The following is a 22865-nucleotide window of genomic DNA, read 5'->3' on the forward strand; positions in this document are numbered from 1 at the left end:
CAACCCTCCTACGGCCTTAGGCTCACAAAGCTTTTTCCACGCAACCCAAAGGATTTTCCGTTCACCCTTCTTTTGACCCCACCAAAAATTAGCCACTAACAAACACAATTCATCACAAAAAGAGGAAGGAAATTTGAACACACTCATCGCATAGGTCGGAATAGATTGGGCAACTTCCTTAATCAAAACTTCACGACCCGCCTTAAAAAGAAATCCCCCCTTCCACCCTTGAAGTCGTTTGCACAACTTTTTACGAACCCCTCTTGTAAGAGCTCTCTTGGACCTTCCAATAACCGTCGGTTATCCCAAATATTTATCATGAACCTCCACCACATTCACCCCAAGCAATTCGGCTAACTCCACCCTTCTATGATCCGGCACTCTTTTGCTAAACGAAACAGTAGTTTTGCCAAGACTCACCATCTGACCGGAAGCCATCTCATAAGTCTGCAATATTTCTCGGATAATATTAACCTCCTCTGCATTAGCTTTAGAGAAAATCACACTATCATCAGCAAAGAACAAATGTGACACAACCGGAGCTGTAGGAGCAACCTTAATCCCATGAATCCGACCCATACCAACCGCATTATTCAGAAGGCCCGACAAGGCCTCAGCACACAAAATAAAAAGATATGGGGATAGTGGATCACCTTGCCGTAAACCCCTAGTTGGAGTAAACTCCCCCGAAAGTGCACCATTTATCAGAACTGAGAACGAGACAGTCGACACACAATGTAGCACACGATTCACCCAATTCTGAGCAAAACCCATCTTTTCCATAACCGCTCTCAGAAAATCCCACTCCACCCTATCATACGCTTTCGCTATATCCAATTGCAAGGCCATCGAACCACTCTCACTATTTGAATTTTTCATATGGTGAAACAATTCAAATGCCACCAAAATATTATCAGTGATTAATCTCCCTGGAATAAAAGCGCTCTGATTAACAGAAGTAATATTAGGGAGAAAAACTTTCAAACGATTGGCAAGCACCTTAGTAATCACCTTGTACACCACATTGTAGAGACTAATTGGCCTAAAATTCGACATACTCTCCAGATCTTTTTTCTTAGGAATTAATACAATGAAAGTTTTATTAATAAATTCCGGAATCACAGCTCCATTAAGCACATTAAGAACCAAGGTAGTCACAGCAGGGCCAACAATATGCCAATAAGTTTGAAAGAAAAGGGGACACATACCATCCGGACCCGGGGCCTTTAATGGGTGCATCTGATTGAGAGCAATTACCACCTCCTCATTCGAATACGTAGCAGTGTAGCACATAGACCTTCATTCATCTTATCCGTCACCCTACGGTTGATCCCAACCAAGGCTTCAATAAAACTAGATGGCACCGAAGAGGTGAACAAAGTCCAGAAATAATCTGTAGCAACACCTTGGATTTCCTCCACCTCTGAATGTCTCGCACCATCCTCAGTCACAAGTGAAGAGATCCTATTTTTGCTCCGGCGCTGCGAGGCTTTTCGATGAAAATAAATCGAATTGCGATCCCCTGCCTCCAACCATAATGCCTGAGATCTCTGTCTCCAATAAATCTCCTCCTGGTGCAAAAGATCATTAATCTCACGCACCACCCTCCTCCTCTCTCTAAATCGAGCCTCACTCCGACCACCTTTGTTTAACGCCCCCAACCGCGTCCTTCTTTTCCGAATCTCCCTAAAACATTTTCCGAATTCCCTGTTACTCCAAAACCGAAGCTCAGTCGCACAAGCTTCCAGCTTCTGCTCAAGCAACGCACCCCCTAGTTGCCACGATTGGGAAATCACCTCCTCACATCCCTCATGCTCGGACCAAAGTTGTTCAAATCGAAATATTTTTTCTTCCGCCCTCCTATTTTCCCCTTCCTGCTCATCTAGCACAACTTTAATTGGAGCATGGTCTGACCACTCTCGCTCCAAATTAACAACCTTACTCTGAGAGAAAATATTCATCCAACTCTGATTAGCAAGGGCACAATCAAGCCGACACTAAATATTATCATCTCCCCATTGTCCATTGTCATAAGTGAATAAGTACCCTGTGAAAGGAACATCCCGCAATTGACAAGTGTCAACCATCTCTCGAAAATTCTCCATTTGCCACATAGCACGATCCCTCCCTCCCTTTTTCTCAGAATCCAACAGAATCTCATTATAATCACCCGCACAAACCCACGCACTATCATCCTCATTGGCTAATGAAGACAATAAATTCCATGAAAGGTGACGATTATGGACCTCGGGCCATCCATAAAAACCGGTAAATCTCCAAGGAGTTGATCCCAACCCTTTCGCCACATTCACATCAATATGGTGCAACGACATAGAACACAACTCAATATCAATCCCCTTCAACCAATACAAAGCCACACCACCAGCTCTACCTCTACTATCCACAGCTAAACCATCATAACCAGCAAGTTTTGAACAAATTTTTACCATCTCACCACTAATCAACTTCGTCTCCATCAAGAAAACAAGAGACGGGGCTTCTCTCTGTACTAAGTTCCGGAGATTATTAACTGCAGGGGTATTGCCCAACCCCCTACAGTTAATACATAAGATACTCATTGAGCTTGGCGGGACTGTTCATCGACAGTCTCCGCCATTCGCCATCCATCAGAATTAATATCCACCTCCACCTTTTTACACATCAGCTTACCCTCTACAAGTCCCAAAATAAAATCCCTATTCCTCTTCCCAAGAACCATGTCCCTATCAATCCCATTCCACTTCCCCCACTACCCCTTTTTCTTTCATCTTTTTCCTCCCTCCCCTTCCACCAGACTTGCTCCCACCATCCCCCTTCCCTATATTAAACCCCGTGAGCTGCTGCCCCAATACGCCCCCTACAGCAGCCTCAACATTGCCATTAACATCCCCAACCCAACCCATATTAGAAACAACCCTTTCATCAATCAACCCACTCATTACATCTCCCTCCCCCGCCATCACCGTTCTATTAGCCCCCTCCCCCACCTTAGATTGTACATCTCTTACTCCAACCGTACTACTCAAACCCACTCCCTCCAATTTGTCCATCACCTCCTTAACTTGCATAGAATCACCAGTCTTCTTTGCTTCTATGAGTTTCGGTTTCGTAACAAATAAGGTTCTTGCACATTCCCCCCCCCCCCCCCCTTTCGATTCCTTACTCTCCCTAGAGCCAACATTGTACTTCCACGGGGATGCTTTCATCCAATTTCCAAAAGGGAGATTCGACTCGATAGAGCTTTGATGTTCTTCACAATCTTTGAGTCCGTGACCCATCATCCCACAAGCAAAGCAAAAGAGAGGGGGTCTTTCGTATTTCACCTCAAACTCCTCTTCAATCCCCCCCCCCCCCTCAATTTGAGTCTCACATGTTTGAACAGGGGTTTTCAAACATCCACCATCACACGTAGCCTTATAGATTTATCAATGCCAACCTGAGCAGCAGCATCTAGTTTCACAAAAACTCCCAGTTTGTTGCCAATCTTTTCAATATTAGCAAGGTTTAATCTCCCATTCAAAGAAAGATTATAGACTCTTATCCATATAGGCAAGTAAGAAAGGTCAATATTAGAGGGTTTCACAGAGTCCATAGTGTCGCCAAGAATTAGAGCATGCTTATCAAAGTGCCATGGTTGCTCATCTAACACTCGCTGCTTATCCCTCCAATGATAGAATTGAAATAAGAATCGATTATCCCCAATGTTCGAGATATCGACACCATGTTTAGGATTCCATACTGATTTTATTGTATTTATAAAAGCATTGGCATTAATTTTGCGAATAGTCCAGATTTTACCTACCAGAGCTAATTCAATTCGAGCCTCCTCATCATCTTCTCCAGTTTCATCCCAATCAATCGCTTCATCGGGATCAACCTTCTTCGACGAGTCCTCGGAGCTTCCTTCACCATTCTCCTTTTCCACAATCGCTAAGGACGGGCTAAAATTCGTCATTAGAGCAGAGACAATATTCAAGAGCACATAAATTGAAGAAAAACAGAGCAAAAACCTCGATCAACGATCGAGAATAGCCTCGAAAACAAGGAAAAACCTAGCCAAAACGCTAGAATGAAACCCTCCCAAGGCGCGGCCTAGAGGGAACTTTTTTTAAGAAAACTATTCTTTGCTTTCTTTACTCGTATGACTTTTTATTATTAATGAATTGATTTATTTCAAAAAAAAAAAAAAAAAAAAAGTCTTAAATTTTGTGGATCGTTAAATGTGTAATTTGTTCGTTTGCACTTGTTAGCATCATTCCTTTTTAGTTTAAATAAGTATGTTATAAAATTTTCAACCTATCATTAAAGGATAATTTCTTTGTGGCTAGTACTGTGTATCATAGTACAAAACAAACAAAATCAAAGAAATTAAAACAGAAGGAAAATTAACAACCGCAAGCTCTAGCACACTACTACACCAGTAATCTCTAGCTCTCCGACTGACCGGAAAGTTCCACAATGTTGCCTTACAAGACAATCGACGAGGCAGAAACGGCCTTTAATCGTACACTCACATATGCAGAAACTCTTTGGTTTAACTACTCTGCTAATAAATCAGATTTCATTTTGTACTGCCATAACATTATCTTCCTCTACGTCGTTTTTACTCTAATCCCTCTACCACTCGTCGTCGCTGAGCTTCTTGGCACGACCAACATTGCGCGCTACAAAATCCAGCCTAAAGTCAAGTTATCGTTTGCTGAAATCATGTCTTGTTACAAGGCCGTGATCAAGTTGTTTTTCGTCGTTGTAGGTCCGCTTCAACTGGTTTCCTACCCTGCTTACAAGGTCGGTTCATTTTTATTTCGTTTTGTTTTATCTATTGATGGCCATCAATTATAAGTCTTGAATTAGATGTTTACTGAAACACAAATAATCCACGTTTTATTTTCCATGTACTAATCTGTTTTTTTTTTAGTCAATAACTAATTTACTTAACTTAATTATTTCAATAGACCGATCAAGTTTTTTTTTTTTTTTTTTTTTTTCCTAAAAAAAATTTAAATTTATTTATTATTATTATTTTTTTATATAGTTTTTCAGATGTCAGTGTACTTGCTCAATGTCAGTGTACTTTGTACTAAAAAAGGCAAAAGTTTAATCTTCCAAAAAAAAAAAAAAAAGAAACAAAAAAGGCAAAAGTTGGATATACACAAGGACAAAAAGTAGTGTGGTTTTTAAAAATATTTCATAGTAAGAAAATTTAAAAATTCATTTTAATCCAAATACATTACCTCTGTTACATATTATGAGATAAACAATTTCAAAGTTTTACATAATATGTAATAGAGGTAGTAACAAATAACAATATCCTTAGGAGTCATAATAGTAGATGTAATACTTCCTCCGTTTTCTTTTAGATGTAACACACTTTTTCACGGTATTTAATATATGTTGAGTTCACATGATATAATACACTTTAAAATGGGATGAGTGTTTGTTAGGAGTGTAATTTAATAAGTCATGTGCTTTAAATAAGGAAAATAATATAGTTTTTCCCTAAGGTAACTTTCCTTTTATAGTGTGTTGTAAGTATTGTGACATTTCCTTTTTAGAGAAGTGTTGCAAATAAAAGAAAATGGAGGAAGTAAATTATATACTTTTAATGATATAATTATGATGACCACGATTTCGATCTTTTCCTCCTGATTTGATGAAACTAACTTTGCATTGATTTCGATGATAATGTGTGGCAGTTCATAGGGATAAGGACAGGATTACCATTTCCATCAAAATGGGAAATATTGATGCAACTAACAGTATATTTGGTAGTTGAGGACTACACAAATTATTGGCTTCATAGACTCTTGCATTCGAGATGGGGGTATGAGAACATTCATAAGGTGCACCATGAGTATACGGCCCCTATTGGTTTTGCAGCCCCCTATTCACATTGGTCTGAAATCTTGATCCTTGGGTTCCCGTCGTTTCTTGGTCCGGCCATTGTTCCGGGTCATATCACTACGTTCTTGTTGTGGATGGTGTTGAGACACATAGAGTCTATTGAAACTCACAGCGGGTATGGGTACTTAATTATCAACACCATATAACTCATTGTTTTTCCTTAGTTACTTTATGTGGAATTTATTTACGTTTTAACTTTGACAATTTGTCACACCTACATGTCTTATATGTTGAATTTATTTACGTCTCAACTTTGACAATTATTAAACTTGTGAGTAATATGTTGAATTTATTTACGTTTCAACTTTGACAATTTGTCATGTACACATTGTGCTGTAGATATGACTTTCCATGGACGCCAACAAAGTATATTCCGTTCTATGGTGGCGCGGAGTACCATGATTACCATCACTACGTTGGTGGACAAAGCCATAGTAACTTTGCTTCGGTCTTCACTTATTGTGATTACATTTATGGGACTGATAAGGTGATTACATTTTGTTTAATTATTAGTTAATTATGACCTTAGCTTATTTGTTCTCAACTTATGATTCACAATTTATAACTACAAATATGATCTTATATTAGTCTTCTATCATCAATTTTTATCATTGATTAATTTTCTTGTTAGTTGAACTTTGATGTATTTTATATACACTAATGTCTATCCATTCGATATGATGTCTTATCAGGGCTATCGTTACCAAAAGAAGTTCCTTGCTAAGGTACTCAATACACCTTATGAGTACATTTTTAATTCTACCCTTGGGTGTAATTTGTCACTCAAATCCATGTAGCCATCCCCACCCAAGCGTTATCAAACGAGATTATACTTTTTAAATACTACATCCGTTTCATGTTATTTGCAACGATTAGACATTTTTCCTCTATACTTTATGTTAAATCGTTACAAATAATATAAAACGGAGGTAGTAGTTTAGATGTAATGTAAAGTGTGATAAGTTTAGTTAAACAGATTGATTACTAACTTTACTGAATGTATAGATAAATTTGGTGAATGCATGGTTTTTATGCAGTCCAAAGATAATTCGACCAAGAACGGCGAACAAGGGCACAAAATTGATTAGCGGATATCCTTGGCGCTCATTGTATCGATCGACCTCAAGGCAGATGTCTATTCGTTGTTATTATAAGTCCAAATAAAGCTTAGCTATGCTTCAAATGTAGCCCCTTCTTTACATGATATAGTTTTGTACATATTTTTATTTGTAATTTTATTGCAATCTTATATGGGGTTAATAAAACATAATGAATCAGTCTAGCTATGATATTACTTCGATGCAATTAAAGCACAAGTGTCATAAATATCCGGTTTCAATTTTGAAAAAATATACACCTCTTAATATTATTACCTAGAATTTGAACCGGTGGATCTAATTCTAATTTCCAAACTGCCTGTATGAGCTTAATTAATTTCTTTAATGTGATATACGGAATGCACGCTCACCTCTACATCGGCTAACACCAACAATTAATAGTAATTTTTTTACATATGCTTGTACAGGATAATTTGAACCCCGTAACGTAATATATTTACCTATAATTTTTTTTTTTATTGCAAATTTGGAATATTTTGTATTTCTCAAACAATACCCCAAAATTGCAATTAAAAAAAATAGGAGGTAGTATTAGAAAAAGACAAAGATGTAGAAGTTGCTTTGGTAGCATGTAAATGTGTAGGATGGATACGTTTTCTATCCACCTTAGATTGTGAATGGTACACCACTACACCAGGGCTAAGCCTCTTGATCTATGCGCTTGTTCCTGGGAGGTTGACATCAACCTCATTACCTTCCGACAACATTTGAACAAGATTTAGGGAATCCGTCAAAGATTAATTAATTGTTAGGTGCAAGTGTGAGTTGTATTTGTAAAAAAAAAAAAAAAAAAAAAAAAAAAGATTTTTTTTTTGTGAAAAACTACCTTTTATATACTTCCTCCGTTTTTTTATTATTGCACTATAGGGGTTGGTTACAAATATTTTGGTAGAGGAAAAAAGTAATAGAGAGAGGTAAAATACAAAATTGCCCATGTGATATATTGATAAACTAAAAAGTAAGTGTGAAAAAGCAAGGGTATGTTGGGTATTTGTAGTAAGAACACAAATAATTTTTTTCCTAAAGAGAAAATGGTGCAATATTTGTGAAACTTCCTAAAAAGGCAAGTGGTGCAATAATAAAAGAACGAAGAAAGTACAACTTTTTGTGAAAACTACATTTTAAAAAAATTGTTGTAAATGACTACCTCTTTAAAAAAAAGTTGTAAAGGACTACCAGGCCACTTGCCGGAATATGGCCGTTGACTCACTTTTTCGGTGTTGACCACCCACGTGCCGGTCACATGACCTATAATTTAATTTTATTTTTCTTTTTTTCTATGCATGCACCACCAGCATTGTTGCCATCTTCACCACCGCCCCACCACCACAACACCTCAACCCACCTCAAAACTCCCTTACAACCACCATCATGCATCCCAAAACCAACCCCACCCCACTTGAAACTGCCTCCACGTCCAACACAAGCCCTCAATCGCTCTGCAATTCCGCAACCCTCAAACAGCAACATCAATAACTTCCTCAATTGAGGAAAGGAAGGGAAAGACGGTTCTGGTTTTTGAAGGGGACGAATTGAAGGAGGGTGGGCGGGATTACGACGGTGATATGCAAGGGTGGGATGAAAATTTGACCGGAAATTGATAATTTATTTGAGGGGTGGCCGAAAATCAAGAATATAGGGAAAGGGGATAGGTTTCGAGGTGTTCGGGGGAATGATGAGCAATAAAGGGAGGTTGGCAAGGAAAGGGCTGTCGGATTTAATGGAAGTGAGGGTAGGGAGGGGAGTGGCCGGAAATTGATAATTTGTTTGAGGGCTGCAAGAAGGGGTAAGGAGAGCTAGGGAAAAGGAGCGCTGCAGGGGGTGAGGGATGGTCGGAAATTGGAAAAGCTAGGGAGGCTGAGGGGCAACAGGCGCAGCAGTCGGAAGTGTGTAAAGGTAGTCGGAAACTGGACAAGAGAGGGGGAGGTCACGGCAAGGGGTAGTGGTGGTCGAAAACTAGAAAAGGGAGGAAGAGGAGGAGTTTGAAGCAGATAAATTTTGGTCGGATGAACTTCAGGTTGGTCAATCTTAGACTCAGGTCAAATTTAGTCCGTCGGTCATTCTTACCTGTTCACATTTACTGAACTGAACTGAACTGATTGGAGCTGAACTGAAGTGAACTGAACTGATTGGAGCTGAACTGAACTGAACTGAACTGAAATGAGCTGAAATGAATATTTTATGAGAGAGGGAAATTAGGAGCTGAACTGAACTGAACTGAACTGAACTGATTGGAGCTGAACTGAACTGAACTGAACTGATTGGAGCTGAACTGAACTGAAATAAAGTAAATATGAACAGGCCCTTAGAATCGAGTATAATACAAAATAGGTCAAATAAAAAGTATAATATTTCACATTTTTTTTTTTACGATAAATTTGATAACATTTTCAAACTAAATTTAGATTAAAAATTGAAATCCACATTAGTTTTGAGTCAAAACATATTGGTTTAACGAGTTACATTAAATCGGATCATGGGTCACTAAGCTGATCACTATGATTCAGGTAAGTAGTATGTTATGTTAGGTGTTTATTAATATTAAAATTTGATCAAGTTAAGTGTCATTCCAGGTTCAGATTATTGTCAAGTCAAGTTAAATCGATTGTCGGTCAATATTCATTCGGGTCGGTAACAAGTTGTGACAGGTTATAATCAATTTCAAGTTTTAAACAAGCTAAGTAGAGTACTAATCGAGTTTGGGTCAAGTCGATTACGGTTAATATCAAGTTGATTACAAGTTTGAGTTCAGGTTATAAAGTATTAGGTCGGTTATAAGTTAATATTGGGTCTATTTCATTTTAGGTTACATGTTAGTGTTTTCACCTATTCTTCGAGTATGGATCGGATACAAATCATTGTCAATTCATATCGTTTTTTCAGGTTGGGTCAAATTTTGACACCTCTATATTCTAAATTGGCATGAAGTAACCCACTTATTTTTTTCACTTTTAATTTAGACCCCTTATCCAATTTTTTTTTTTTTTTTTTTTTTTTTTAAGAGTGCCACAAGGGCGAGATATATGAGAATCTATCGCAGGATTTCATGAAATCAGGAGGAAAACTCTAAACCACTTGACTACTTGAGCTATCCCTCACTCTCACATGTCATTAGAGCTTATTTAATGAAAATCAAGGCTAATATATATATATATATATATATATATATATATATATATATATATATATATATATATATATATATATATATATATATATATATATATATATATATATATATATATAATGGGATCGTATGAGACCACATCCCTTATGTGAGAACCCTATTATATGTGAGGACTCATTATAACCGTTGGATCAATTACATCCAACGGCCACAATTAAATGGGGTCAAACAAAACTCCTGCGTTTTTTCTCTCTCCTCCTTCCTCTTTCACACGCTATTTTCTCTCTCCTCACTCAATTTCTCTGTTTTCTACTCTCTTTCTCTATGCTATTCTCTCTGATTTTTCATCACTACTTCTTCAATCTTCATCAATTCTTTGTCAAGGTGAATTTATTGCTTATATTTTCGTGTTTTTCAATTAATTTTAGGTCACATTCAGTTACATTCATCGTTGATTTTCGTTTTGATTTTTGTTTGATTTTCGTTGATTTCAGCTCACATTGTTTATCAATTTGTGTCGATAATGTTTTACTTTGTTTTTTTCATTGATTTTAGTTTTATTTTCGTTTTTTTGAGTAGTTATCAAGTTGATTTTGCCTTATTTTCGTTATTGTCCAGTTTTTTCGTTTTTTTGGATACCTAGAAATCACTAATAATTTGTGCTATTATGTTGATTTTAGTTTGATTTTAGGTATTTTATTTATTTTGTGTATTTTAATTTGATTTTCGGTTTACTTTAGTTCTCAATTATGTTTTATTTTCTGGGTTTATCTTATTTTTTGTTTGATTATAGCTTTATTTGAGTAATTATTAGTTGAATTTAGTTTTAATTTTGCTTCATTTGAGTAATTATCTTACATTTTTTTTTTTGGAAACCTAGAAGTAATTGCTATGGATTCTGCAAATGCAAATGTTCCTCAAGAAAATACAATGTATGTGTTTCTACTCATTTTATTTTTATTATTTGAGTTATTATTATTTTTGTTGTTGTTTTAGATTAATTGATGACTTGTATTACTTGTATGGGAGTTCTTGTAGATTAGTTGATGAGTTATATTTTGTGATTAATGGTTCATGGAAGTCTTTGGATAAAAATCATTTGCATTGTGGAGTTGCAGTGATGAGACTCATGGAAACATACATGGGTTGTGCAAAGTGGGATCCTGGTTTGAAGAAAAATAATGTAAGTCTTTCAGATTAGTCTCATTAATAATAAGATGTTTTGGTCTATTTGCTTACTTGTTCATTTCATAAATGAACAAAGAAATGTTTGCTCATTTCACAAATGAGCAACTAATTCTTTGCTCATTTAAGAAATGAGCAATTAACTTTTTGATTATTTGCTAAATGAGCAAGAAATTACTTGCTCATTTATCAAATGAGCAAAGAAATGTTTGCTCATTTGACAAATGAGCAAGGATTTACTTGTTCATTTCATAAATGAGCAAGGATTCCTATCAAATGTTTACTTTAATTTTGAGGTCTACGGTCCATTAATCTAGCAATACCTTAGGCCATTGCCTTACAAGTTACAACTGCAACTTGTGGTGTTACTTTTACTGGTCACTGAGGAAACTTGTGATTAGGTTGTTGGATCTTACGCAGTTACGCAACTTGATTGATTTTAAATACTTAACAGGTTCATATTTCTGCTACTATATATGGTTTGGATCATCAGAGAATGATGATTTAGATCTGAATTATGGAAAACTTGATGCTTTATTGCTTGAGGGTGTTGTTTGTTAGTGACATTAATGGTTTAGGCATGCACTTTTGTAGAAAAACTTGAACTCCGTTGCACTGTAGTTTATGGAGAAGTTTTTCTTGCCCAAAAAACAGTTTTGCAATAGATTGCAAAACAGAACCTATTTTCATAGTTTTTTTACTTCAGTGCCTTCAAATAACCGACAAAATCTTTGTACTCCGACTCATTAAGTTTCTGTTGGACCTGCAAGGTCAAGAGAAAGCATTTGCAGTGAGCATTTATTCCATCTTAGATCATAAACCAAATTGCTCTGAGCCCATTTGTTGTGTAGAGAAAACATGAGAATTCCTGGATATTACCAATGGTTAGCTTGGCCTGCAATAAAGCATGATAAACGATACAAAGCAAACAGGAAATCATCCTTTTCATTGCTAAACTTTCAAAATGCAAGCCTAAAAAAATACACTATTGCTCATTGTTGTAGGTTAATTGAAATTAGTTTGAGCCCTTAATCCTTTCAGTTACTGTCTTATAAATGTTAATTGAAATAAATGTTTGCTCATGTTATTGAAATCTCCTTAATTGTATAGGGTTTGATTATGTTATTTGTTTTGCAGCTGATAATCTTGGCTAAACTTCGTGAAAAGTACACCCTGGGAATAATTACAAGTGAAGTGAACACTATTCAATCTGTTAAAGAAATTGCTCAGAAGAAGAAAAAGCAAAGTAAAGTTTCTGTTGCTGACAAAGAAGAAAATGCTGAAAAAGAAGAGCCTGAAGAAGAAAAAGTTCAAGGAAGAAAGAGCAAAAGACTGAAGAAAGCTGAATGTTAGGGAATTAAATAGTTAGTAGTGATGATTTGTCTTTTTTGGTTTAGGGAATTGGGTAAATTAAGATTTTATCTACTTTTAAGTAGTCTTAAATGATGTAAAACTGATTTATAAACAAATTTTACCAACAGAAGCCTACCCTTTTTTATTATAGTGATGATTATATTTGAATTAAAATTCAATCTTTTGTTTGTTTTTACTTCACATACCTTGTTATATACAGCCAGTGTTCATTTGAAATATTCGTTCATTTGTTAAATGAGCAAATATATGCTTGCTCATTAAATGATAGATCAATGAATTCTTTCTCATTTGATAAATGTTCAAAGAATTTCTTGCTCATTTGATAAATAAGTAAAGAAATGTTTGCTCATTTCACAAATGAGCAACTATTTTTGCTCATTTAAGAAATGAGCATTTAGCTTTTTGATTATTTGCTAAATGAGCAAGGAATTACTTGCTCATTTGATGATTGAGAAAAGATATGTTTGCTCATTTGACCTGAGGAGAGCTGATTTTGGACTGGGAGATAAAACAAGAGTGCAATTGTTCCAAGTTCATATAATAGCTAATTTGCTCACTTGCCAAATGAGCAAATAATTATTTGCTCATTTGACAAAATGAGTAGTTAACTATTTGCTCATTTGATAAATGAGCAAGGAATTATTGCTCATTTGAGAAATGAACAAATATTTAGTCACTCAGTTGAATATGTTCTATTTTCAATTCAACAGTATTTGCAAAGCATTAAACTATGATTAGTACAAAATTAATAATATATTATTAAATATAAAATTCAACAAAATCTTATATGTATATAAAAGTACTATTACACTTTTTTGGACAATTTCTAATATCATGATGACTCAATTCACCACAACCTCTACATAATCTCTTTTTTTTTTTGGTTTTGTTCTATAGCCTTTTCTTTTTCTCCCTTAAGCCTTTTTGCACTTCTACCTCTTGTTTCAACATTTGACACATCAATCTCAGTCGCTTTCTTTTTTGAAGTCTCTTCATTTGATACATGAACTCCAGTCTTTTTATTCTTTGAAACTTTTGGAGGTTTGACAATTATTTCAGTTGGCACACTAGCTCCAATCAATAGCTCAATGTCTTGCTCTTTGTTTTTTGCACTTCCAGCTGTTGTTTCATTATTTCTTGCAACCCTCTTTGCTTCCAAATCCTTTCTTATTCCTTGAAGATTTATCACAAGGTCTTGAATATCTTCATCTTTGCCTTCTGCCAAACTTACACAAGTGTGTATCTCTGACCATAAATCATTTAACAATTTTTTCTTGTCTATTATATTAGCACATTGCTCCAACAAGTTTCCTCCCAAGTCAAAAATTGGTTTCTTTAATGCCATAGTAGTCCACTTGTGTAGCATATACTGCTCAGGAATGGTTTTTAAACCTTTTTGCTTTCCAAACCCAAATCATATGTCTACATGGAATTCCTTTCCTATAAAATAGCTTGCAAGAACATGTGGTGTCATAGTTAGTTGGATTAAACACAACATCAAATGTTCTAGTCCGATTTCCTTCACTTACTGTTGCAACTTCCAATTCATTTTCTTTCTTCAGTTCATCAACACCACAAGAAAAACAAGCAATTTCAACCTCGTATTGAAATTCATAAAAGACAGAGTTAGTATATAAATGTGAGGCATGCTTTTCTATCCCTAGTGGTGTTTTGCACTCAGGATATTTGTGCTTTGAATCATTATCATTCTGACCTTGAGTGTGTCTCTAGGCATCAATTGCAGCTTCATATCTCAAGTAAAACTCAACAAGTGACACATGAGGATTGATAAAGGAGTAGAAAAAGTTGTTTTCACTTTCGGATCTTGATGTTGTACGCATTATTCCTCCAAGGAACACATCTCTGAAATAGGCCGGAATCCACTAGTCTCTTATCTTGTACATATAACCTAACCACTCATGTTGTTCCAAGTGGTATTCAATCATCACCTTGTTCCATCTTTCTTCAAACTCAACGGGTTCAATTTCAAGGTGCCAAACGCAAGCACATAATTTTTTTAGGAAACCAGTTTCTTCTTGCATGATTGATTTCTCCACCTTATCTGGTAACCTTTTCATTATGTGCCACATACAGAACCGATGTTCAGTCTTCTTAAACACACTTCTAACAACAATTTTCATTGCTGGATCCTGATCTGTGATCATACAATTAGGTTCATTCCCACCCATTGCCTTGAGGAATGATCTGAACAACCATTCAAATGACACGATATCTTCCTTTGCTATAAAACTACTATTGTAGGAGTAGTTGGCACATTTGTGATGGTACTTGATTGACTCTCAACTTGTTCGTTGTTGCTCATCATTTGTGAATATGCACCTCCTTAAACACACACACACACACACACTCACACACACACACACTCTCTCTCTCTCTCTCTCTCTCTCTCAATAATTAGAACTGAAATCAGATTCTTAAACAAACTTACACACACACAGATATAGATACACACACACACACACACACACACACACACACACACACACACATAATAATTTCAGAATCTATAATTAGAACTGAAATCAGAATTGCAAGCAGAAAGAGGAGGGGGCAGGGGGGATAGGTTTGCTCATTTGTCAGATGAACATGAAATTCAATGCCCACATACATAACTCTTACACTCACTCACACTCACACACAGACACACTGTTACACTCACTCACACTCACACAGACACACACACATACATACACAATTCTGTATACTGAGTGTTTTTACCCGAAACACTGAGTACTTATAATTATAGATCCTTGAATTACTTATGAATGTAATTAATATTTGCTCATTTTAATTGTAGTTACCTCATTTTAAATGTTCTATTATACATATTTAGGTTTGCTCATTTTAATTTATTTTCTCATTTTAAATTTGATTGAAAATAAGAACATAATAACAACATTCAATTGAAAATAAAAACCTACTAACAACATAATAGGAGCATTCAATTGGAAATTTCAGAACATTTTTTATCATAAGTTTAATATGACGTCATTACAATCACTATCAAGTTTAATCTGATATTATTAAAATCTCTATCAAATCAATCAAACCTAAATAATTGATTCAATTCAATCAAATAATTGATGCAATTAAACATTCAATTCGATTAATGTAATTCGAAAATTAACATGTAATTCAATTCGAAAATTAACATGCAATTCCAAAATTTTCAGAGATGTAAAATCAAAATATTTTGAACATTCAGATTAACATGCAATTCAAAATTAAAAGTACGAACAAACCTCAATGATGGATGAAATTGCGACCGTTGAAATTTGCAGAAAGAAACCGTTGAAATTTGCCGAAAGAAGAGCATACTCAGTGAATCACCATTGATAAGTAAATCGCCATTGATGAGCTTTGATTTGCAGACAGAATAGAGGAGAGAGATAAAGTAGAGGCTGAAGGTTAGTTTGTTAGGCAGGCTTATAAACTCAGCGGTTGGATTTCATCTAATCTAGCGGTGGAGATTTGTCCTCACATAAGGTGTGGGTTCTCACATAAAGGGTGGTTCTCACCGGATCCCGACCCTATATATATATATATATATATATATATATATATATATATATATATATATATATATATATATATATATATATATATATATATATATAAAGTATATAAAAAAATAAAAAAGAGAGAGAATTCATATTACAATAATATTTTGTTGTAAGTTATGAGAAGTAATGTACCTATTATGCCAAACTTTGAAATACTTCTTTAAATACTAAATTATTTGTAGTTCTGTAAATCCAACCTTTTTTCTTATTAATCGAAGAAAGTCGTTCTCGATTGCGTGTGATGAAAAGCTTGCAAAAGAAGATGTTTCTCCTCGATCGCCTCTTCTATATGGTACATGATTATAAGCCAAAATTACAAAATTTCTGTTGTTAAAAATTAGAGTTGCAAAATAAAAGTTTGTGGTAAATAAATAACTCATCACTTAAAAAAAAATAAAAAAAACTCACCTTCCTGTAAATTCATGAACTTCTCCAATGTTTGCATTAATAAGAAGTTTAGTTGCAAAAAGTGTGCTTCGAACGCCAATGGCTCCTACAAAATTATCAAAGAAATATAAAATACTTCGTATACTATATTTAAAAAAATCATGTTCTATAGGAAATAATGAATGGAAAAAACCATGTTATATGAAGATAATAAACGAAATTATCATCTTGCCAAGTCTTCATTTTTGTAAATTGCAATACAACAATAATTGGTTGGCCTTTGTGGTTTGATAAATAGGTTTTCATCATATCAGCATATACATCCTATAGAGTACAGTCCAAACTTTTTTTTTTTTTTTTTTACTATAAAGTAACATTATATTTAGCATGCATGTAGATTAATTAGTTATAAACCATTAATTTTAATATGTACACAATAGCAGATACTTACTTTAAATCCTCTAGATTGATTACAATTTTCCTCTTCATCTTTCCATTGCTTTCCCACATATCAAAAGTAGACACTTTTGTCACTTTTCCGATAACATCTGAAAGTAAAATACCCAATACACATGAGTACTATTGTTTGTTTAAGTATTAATAACTAAATATGTAAGGGAGAATTCAAGTTAATTTCTGAGATTGACATGAAAAGTTAATCTCCTCTCACAGTATATTGTTTTACTTTTATTTTTAAAATAATAAAGGTGAAATTATAAAATGGCACGAAAATATATGCATAAAGTTGTGAGAGGAGATTAACTTGGAATGTTAATCTCGGAGATTAACTGGGGCTCCCTCCTACGACTATAAGAATAATTCATACCTATTAAATATTTATCATCCAAATGATTTGAAATGATATCAACAAAGGACACAGAATTGTATACACCAACATTAAAATCTATGTCATTCAATTCCTCAAGAATAGTAGTGTAAATAAAATTAATTTTGTATGCATGTTGAGTTAGCCTATATTCTCCATTTGCTTGGCCTGCCCAAAATCTTGAGATCGAATATATTCTTCCTTCATGAAAAGCACATCCAAACTTCTGTAGCAAATTTTTTTCATAGTAGCTTGTATTTTATCACCCTATAAAATCAACACAAATAAAAAGGATTTTCAATTAATTAGTTTAAGAATTACTGCAAAATTGAATAAAAATAAATGATATAACCTTTAATTTAAATAATTTATGTATTACTTTTTCATCCATGACAACCAATTCAACACTATCATGATCTTGTGGTTTGTAGAAATCGGGAGTACTCCATAGACGAATCACTTTTACTTTAATACTCCATGTTTCTTTCGTTGGGTTAATTTCTCGGACGAAATCATATATTTGTGCCATTTGATATGAGATGGAAGAAAAGAGTTGAATATTTTTTATGAATGTAAATATGATTTTATGAAGAGTAAATATATAAAGTCATATATTACGTAATTTTCCAAAGTGTAACAAACTTTTTTTTTTTAATCTGAGCTGATGATTTGAGTAAGTTTATCTCAAACAAAAAGTTTTATTTTTATTAATTATTTAAGAGATAATTATCCAACTTTCATATTGAAATTCAATTTTATATAAGATAAATATCCAACTTTCATATTTAAATTCAAAAATAACGGTTTGTTTTTAGAAGATAACCAAGAAAAAAAAAACTGTAAAAAAAAACTAAAAAATAAACAAACAAACAAACTTTGGGCGGGAAAATATTTAATGAGAACGTGACACGTGTTATTAGGGATAAGCACGGTGATTACTTTATTATAGGAGTATTGAAGTATAGATGTTTTTTTTCCTAAAAAAAATCAAAAAAAAAAAAAAAAAAACCCTAAACACATGTGTTTAAATGGACCCACTTGTATTTTTCTTATACTATGTGTCCAGTTGTCCACCCCAACATCCCAAATATATGCTGTATTTTGATTTTTATTGATTTTTATTATCTTTTTTAAATATATATATATATATATATATATATATATATATATATATATATATATATATATATATATATATATATATATATATATATATTTATATGAGACCATGTGAGAACCAAGTCCTATAATAGGAACTAGGAACTCATCCTGACCGTTAATCACTCTCAATCCAACGGCGCATGCTTCACCTGCCTTTTTCATTTTCATTAAGTGTATTTTCGTAATTTGCGCCGCTTCATTTTCTTTCTCTGTCTTCGCTACCGCATTTTCTCTCTACCTTCGAATTCTCTTGAATGTCATTTTCTTCGATCTGCATTCTTCGCTTATGCGGAATTATTTGTTCAATTCTGGGGTTTTTATCTTCAATTAGTTCGTATTCTTCTATTTTTTCCATTTATTGAGGTAATTTTCTTGTGTTTCTGATTATATTTCTATTTTCGTTGTTTATTTTGATTTCATTGTTTATCTCATTATGAGTTTTTCCGATTTAGGGATTTTTATTGTATTTTTTATCAATAGTTGCTTATTGATTGTTCTCTGATTTATTCTATACAATTTAGTGTTTGATTTAGGGCTTTATTTTTACGATTTAGGTTTTTTTTATTCCAAATTTAGGGTTTACACTTACTCTATTCATGGTAGTGGTTATGTATATAGTTGTTATATGGTTGGCCGGTCTTAATCAAGTAGTAGATTTTGTTGTTGTTTTAAATTTACTTTTTGCATTGAGTCATTTACTTTTCATTTATTAATCTTACTTAATCCTTATAACTTCATGCATTTTAGTTTGTTTAATTTTTTCAGTTTTTGTTATTTTACTTTTTGCTTTGAGTCATTTACTTTTTAGTATACTTCTTATAGTTTTTATTCATATACTTTTTAAAATTGGTTTACTTTTTGTTATTGTTTATTTACTTTTTTCTTTGATTCATTTACTTTTCAGGAAGATAACTGAAAGTGTAGAGCATTGTTCTGTTGCTGTCACTAATGAAGATATGAATGTAAGAATTTTTAAAACACCCACTCAGCCTGTGCTTCCTAGCATATATTATAATTATGGAGGTGATAAAGAGTGTATGCTAGGTTGTTCTTTGGAAAATAAACCCTTTATTGGAATGAAATTTGATACTCTTGAAATTTATTGGTATTGCCTTTTATTACAATATGCCAATGAGTGTGGATTTAAAGTCCGTTCTAGTACTACTAAAGTATAAAAGAATAAGCTAGGATGATTCTAATGATAAAGGAGTTATGGTAATTAAATATTTATTATGTAGCAAACAAGGGTATGTGACAAATAACAAGAAAGCTGCTAAACAAATTGAAGGTGCATGTTTAAGGAAAAAGATAGTGAAGAAAGTTGGATGTCCTGCTAAGATTAAATTAAGGTTTGTAAATGGTGGCCAGTATATTGTTTATTCTTTTTATGAGTCTCATTCTCACCCTTTTTATACACCTATTACTAGGTAGGTTACCAAATATGAAGTTGGTTTAAATTTTGTTCATAAGAAGTTTATTTTTGATAATTCAAAGTTAAAATATAGGGGATGTTATGTCTTATAGGATCATGAAAGATCTTTGTGCTGGGTTTTTGAAAATGTCTAGGGCAGTAAAAATGATTTCAAAAATTTTTCTAAGGACTTACAAGTATATATCTCTAATGTTGATGTTGTAATGTTTGTTCAAAACCTTAAATAAAAAGTGAAAACCAGTAAAGGAGGTTATTATTTTGATTACCGTGCTGATGATAGCAGGCACTTAACTCGTGTTTTTGGGATGATTCTATTGGAAGAGGAGATTATCAATTGTCTGGGGACTCTCTATCTTTTGATTCGACCTATGATACAAATAAATATTCATTGGTATTATGTCCTTTTACTGGAGTTGATAATCATAAGAGATTTGTTACATTTTATGCTGCTTTATTATCTATAGAAGATATAGAATCTTTTGTGTGGATATTTCAAACATTTTTGAAGTGTATGGGAAGAGAACCCTCTTGTATAATTACTGATCAAGACCCTGCAATGGGTATTGCCATACAAAAGGTTTTTACCCAGACTAAACACAGTTTATGTATGTGGCACATAATAAGGCAGGTACCTGAAAAGGTTGGAACTTAGTTTTGTAATGAAACTGACTTCTTGAAAAAACTAAGTGTAGTAGTTTGGGATAGAGAAATTGATCCCCATGTATTTGTTGATGGCTGGAACAATGTTATGGAGGAATTTGTCCTTGTCAATCATGATTGGTTTGCATACATGTTCAATATTAAACATCTTTGGATCCCTGCAAATTTTAGGGACTTATTTATGGGTGGGTTACTGCGTTCTACTTCTAGGGCTGAAGGTGAAAATAGTTTCTTTTGTAATTTTACAAACCCCCGTGTGACCTGTGTTGAATTCTTTGTTTTGTTATGAAATTGCTCTTGATGCTCAAAGGCATGAGCAGGATGAGTTGAACAGGTTTAATAAATCCGAGCCTCAATTGCTTACTCATTTACACTTGGAAAAGCATGTTGCTATTGTTTATACTCATTCCATCTTTTATGATTTTCAAGAAGAATGCCAAGCAGTCTGTTTCTCATATGGTGTTGAAAGTTGTATTTCTCTGTATGAAGATGGTGTGGAGTATTCTGTAATTATTGATCATGACAAAAGGAAATATTTTGATGTAAATTTTGACTTGGCTACATATGAGTCAAGTTGTACCTGTAAAATGTTTGAGAGTCAAGGCATCTTATGTAGACTCATTCTTTTTGTTATGAAAGGCAAGTCTATACGTGAAATTCCTGATTTTTGTTGGAAAAAAGACATTCTTGAAGAAAGCTTCAGCCATAAATGTTGTTCTAGATGATGCTTCTAAGTATGATAAGAAGAAGCAATTGGTAAGTGATTTGTGGTCCAATATTTTCAGTTGTGTTAGTTTATTTGACCAATCTGTGGATGATTTATTTGAGATTATTAGGACATTATTTTCATTTGAGAAGCATATGCTGACAAAGAATAATCCTTAAAATGCAACTAGTTCAAAAGAGGTGAAAGATGCTGATATTCAGGCTTTGGTTGGGTCAAATGAAGTAGATGTAAACATCTTGCCTCAAAATTAGTGTCTTAATAAAGGTTCTGTCAAAAGTTCAAAGCGTTTGAATAGTGCAAAAGAAATAGCTTTTGAAGAAAAATCCAAAAGGGGCAAAACTTGTAGAGCTTGTGGGCAATCTGGTGTTTCACATGACAGTAGAAACTGTCCAAACAAGTAGTTCTTCAGGTATTTTACTTTAAATGTGTTATATTTACTGTAATATGTTATTAATTTACTTTAACATTTAACTTGATTTACTTTTTATTTTTTGTGCAGGTTTTATTATACTTGGTACTTTTTTTTTTTTTTTTGTTATTTTACCTTTATACTTTTCTTAGTTACTTTAACTTGTAATTTATTTACTAATTTATGTACTTTAATTTGTCACTAATTTTCTTATGTTTATTTTATGCAGTTATTATAATACATGGAAATTTTAAGATGTTTTGGAAGATCAAGATCAAGATATACTGAACAAATATTTTATTTTTTATTTTTTTAATTGTAATATTTTTACATTTACTCTAAGTAATCAATTAGTGGTTCATACACCCAGGTGTACAATGTGCATGGTACACCTAGATTAAAGCGGAATGAACATCGTATATAGTTATAAAGAACATCATGAATTTACAAAAGAATATATCACTGAATAATAGAGAACAAAGTAATTTCTGATAAATGGTATTTAAAAAGGTAAAAGATAATTACCAATTGAGTTTTACCAAGTTAAATGCCAAATCATTTCAAAATATTTAGATATCAAGAATTTCTCAATCCAAAATTATTTTCACCCACATATAATTCAAAATTTCATATTTAAATTTCAAAAATTCAAAATTCAAAATTTAAGAACTTATTATTATTCAAGTAATAAAGAACATACTTAATTTATATACTTTGAAGCTAAGAACATTGTTTATAATATAAAGAACATATAGTTAGGACTTAAAAAAACATACTTAATTTATATACTTTGAAGCTAAGAACAGTGTTTGTAATATAAAGAACATATAATTAGGACTTAAAAAACATATTGATTAGACTCCAAAACATATTTGATTCCATTCTAAAAAATGATAAAAGAACATTCATCAGAATATGAAGAACATCATCTTCAACCTTTGAAAATATTACCAAAACAATAAAATAGATAA

At 33.4% G+C, this 22865-nt stretch overlaps 3 protein-coding genes across 3 annotated transcripts; 2 read left to right on the forward strand and 1 right to left on the reverse strand.

Annotated features, from left to right (window-relative positions):
- Positions 1 to 1253: 1253 nt before the first annotated feature.
- LOC145624799 (uncharacterized) lies at positions 1254 to 1961 on the reverse strand. The gene has a single exon (XM_081677886.1). The coding sequence runs from the start codon at positions 1959 to 1961 to the stop codon at positions 1254 to 1256; it is 708 nt and encodes a 235-aa protein (XP_081534012.1).
- Positions 1962 to 4302: 2341 nt separating this feature from the next.
- On the forward strand, positions 4303 to 7242 carry LOC145611243 (methylsterol monooxygenase 1-2-like). The gene is made up of 5 exons (XM_081666555.1): positions 4303 to 4788; positions 5697 to 6019; positions 6244 to 6391; positions 6597 to 6629; positions 6942 to 7242. The coding sequence occupies exons 1-5, from the start codon at positions 4459 to 4461 to the stop codon at positions 6990 to 6992; spliced, it is 885 nt and encodes a 294-aa protein (XP_081522681.1). The 5' UTR covers positions 4303 to 4458; the 3' UTR covers positions 6993 to 7242.
- Positions 7243 to 19262: 12020 nt separating this feature from the next.
- Positions 19263 to 22132, forward strand: LOC145624800 (protein FAR1-RELATED SEQUENCE 2-like). The gene is made up of 10 exons (XM_081677887.1): positions 19263 to 19294; positions 19571 to 19771; positions 19905 to 20093; positions 20191 to 20274; positions 20420 to 20703; positions 20791 to 20878; positions 21069 to 21300; positions 21398 to 21514; positions 21985 to 21999; positions 22124 to 22132. The coding sequence occupies exons 1-10, from the start codon at positions 19263 to 19265 to the stop codon at positions 22130 to 22132; spliced, it is 1251 nt and encodes a 416-aa protein (XP_081534013.1).
- The last annotated feature ends 733 nt before the right edge of the window (positions 22133 to 22865 follow it).

This window comes from Chenopodium album, chromosome 3 (assembly GCF_948465745.1).
Source record: "Chenopodium album chromosome 3, dcCheAlbu1.1, whole genome shotgun sequence".
Taxonomy (NCBI): Eukaryota; Viridiplantae; Streptophyta; class Magnoliopsida; order Caryophyllales; family Amaranthaceae; genus Chenopodium; species Chenopodium album.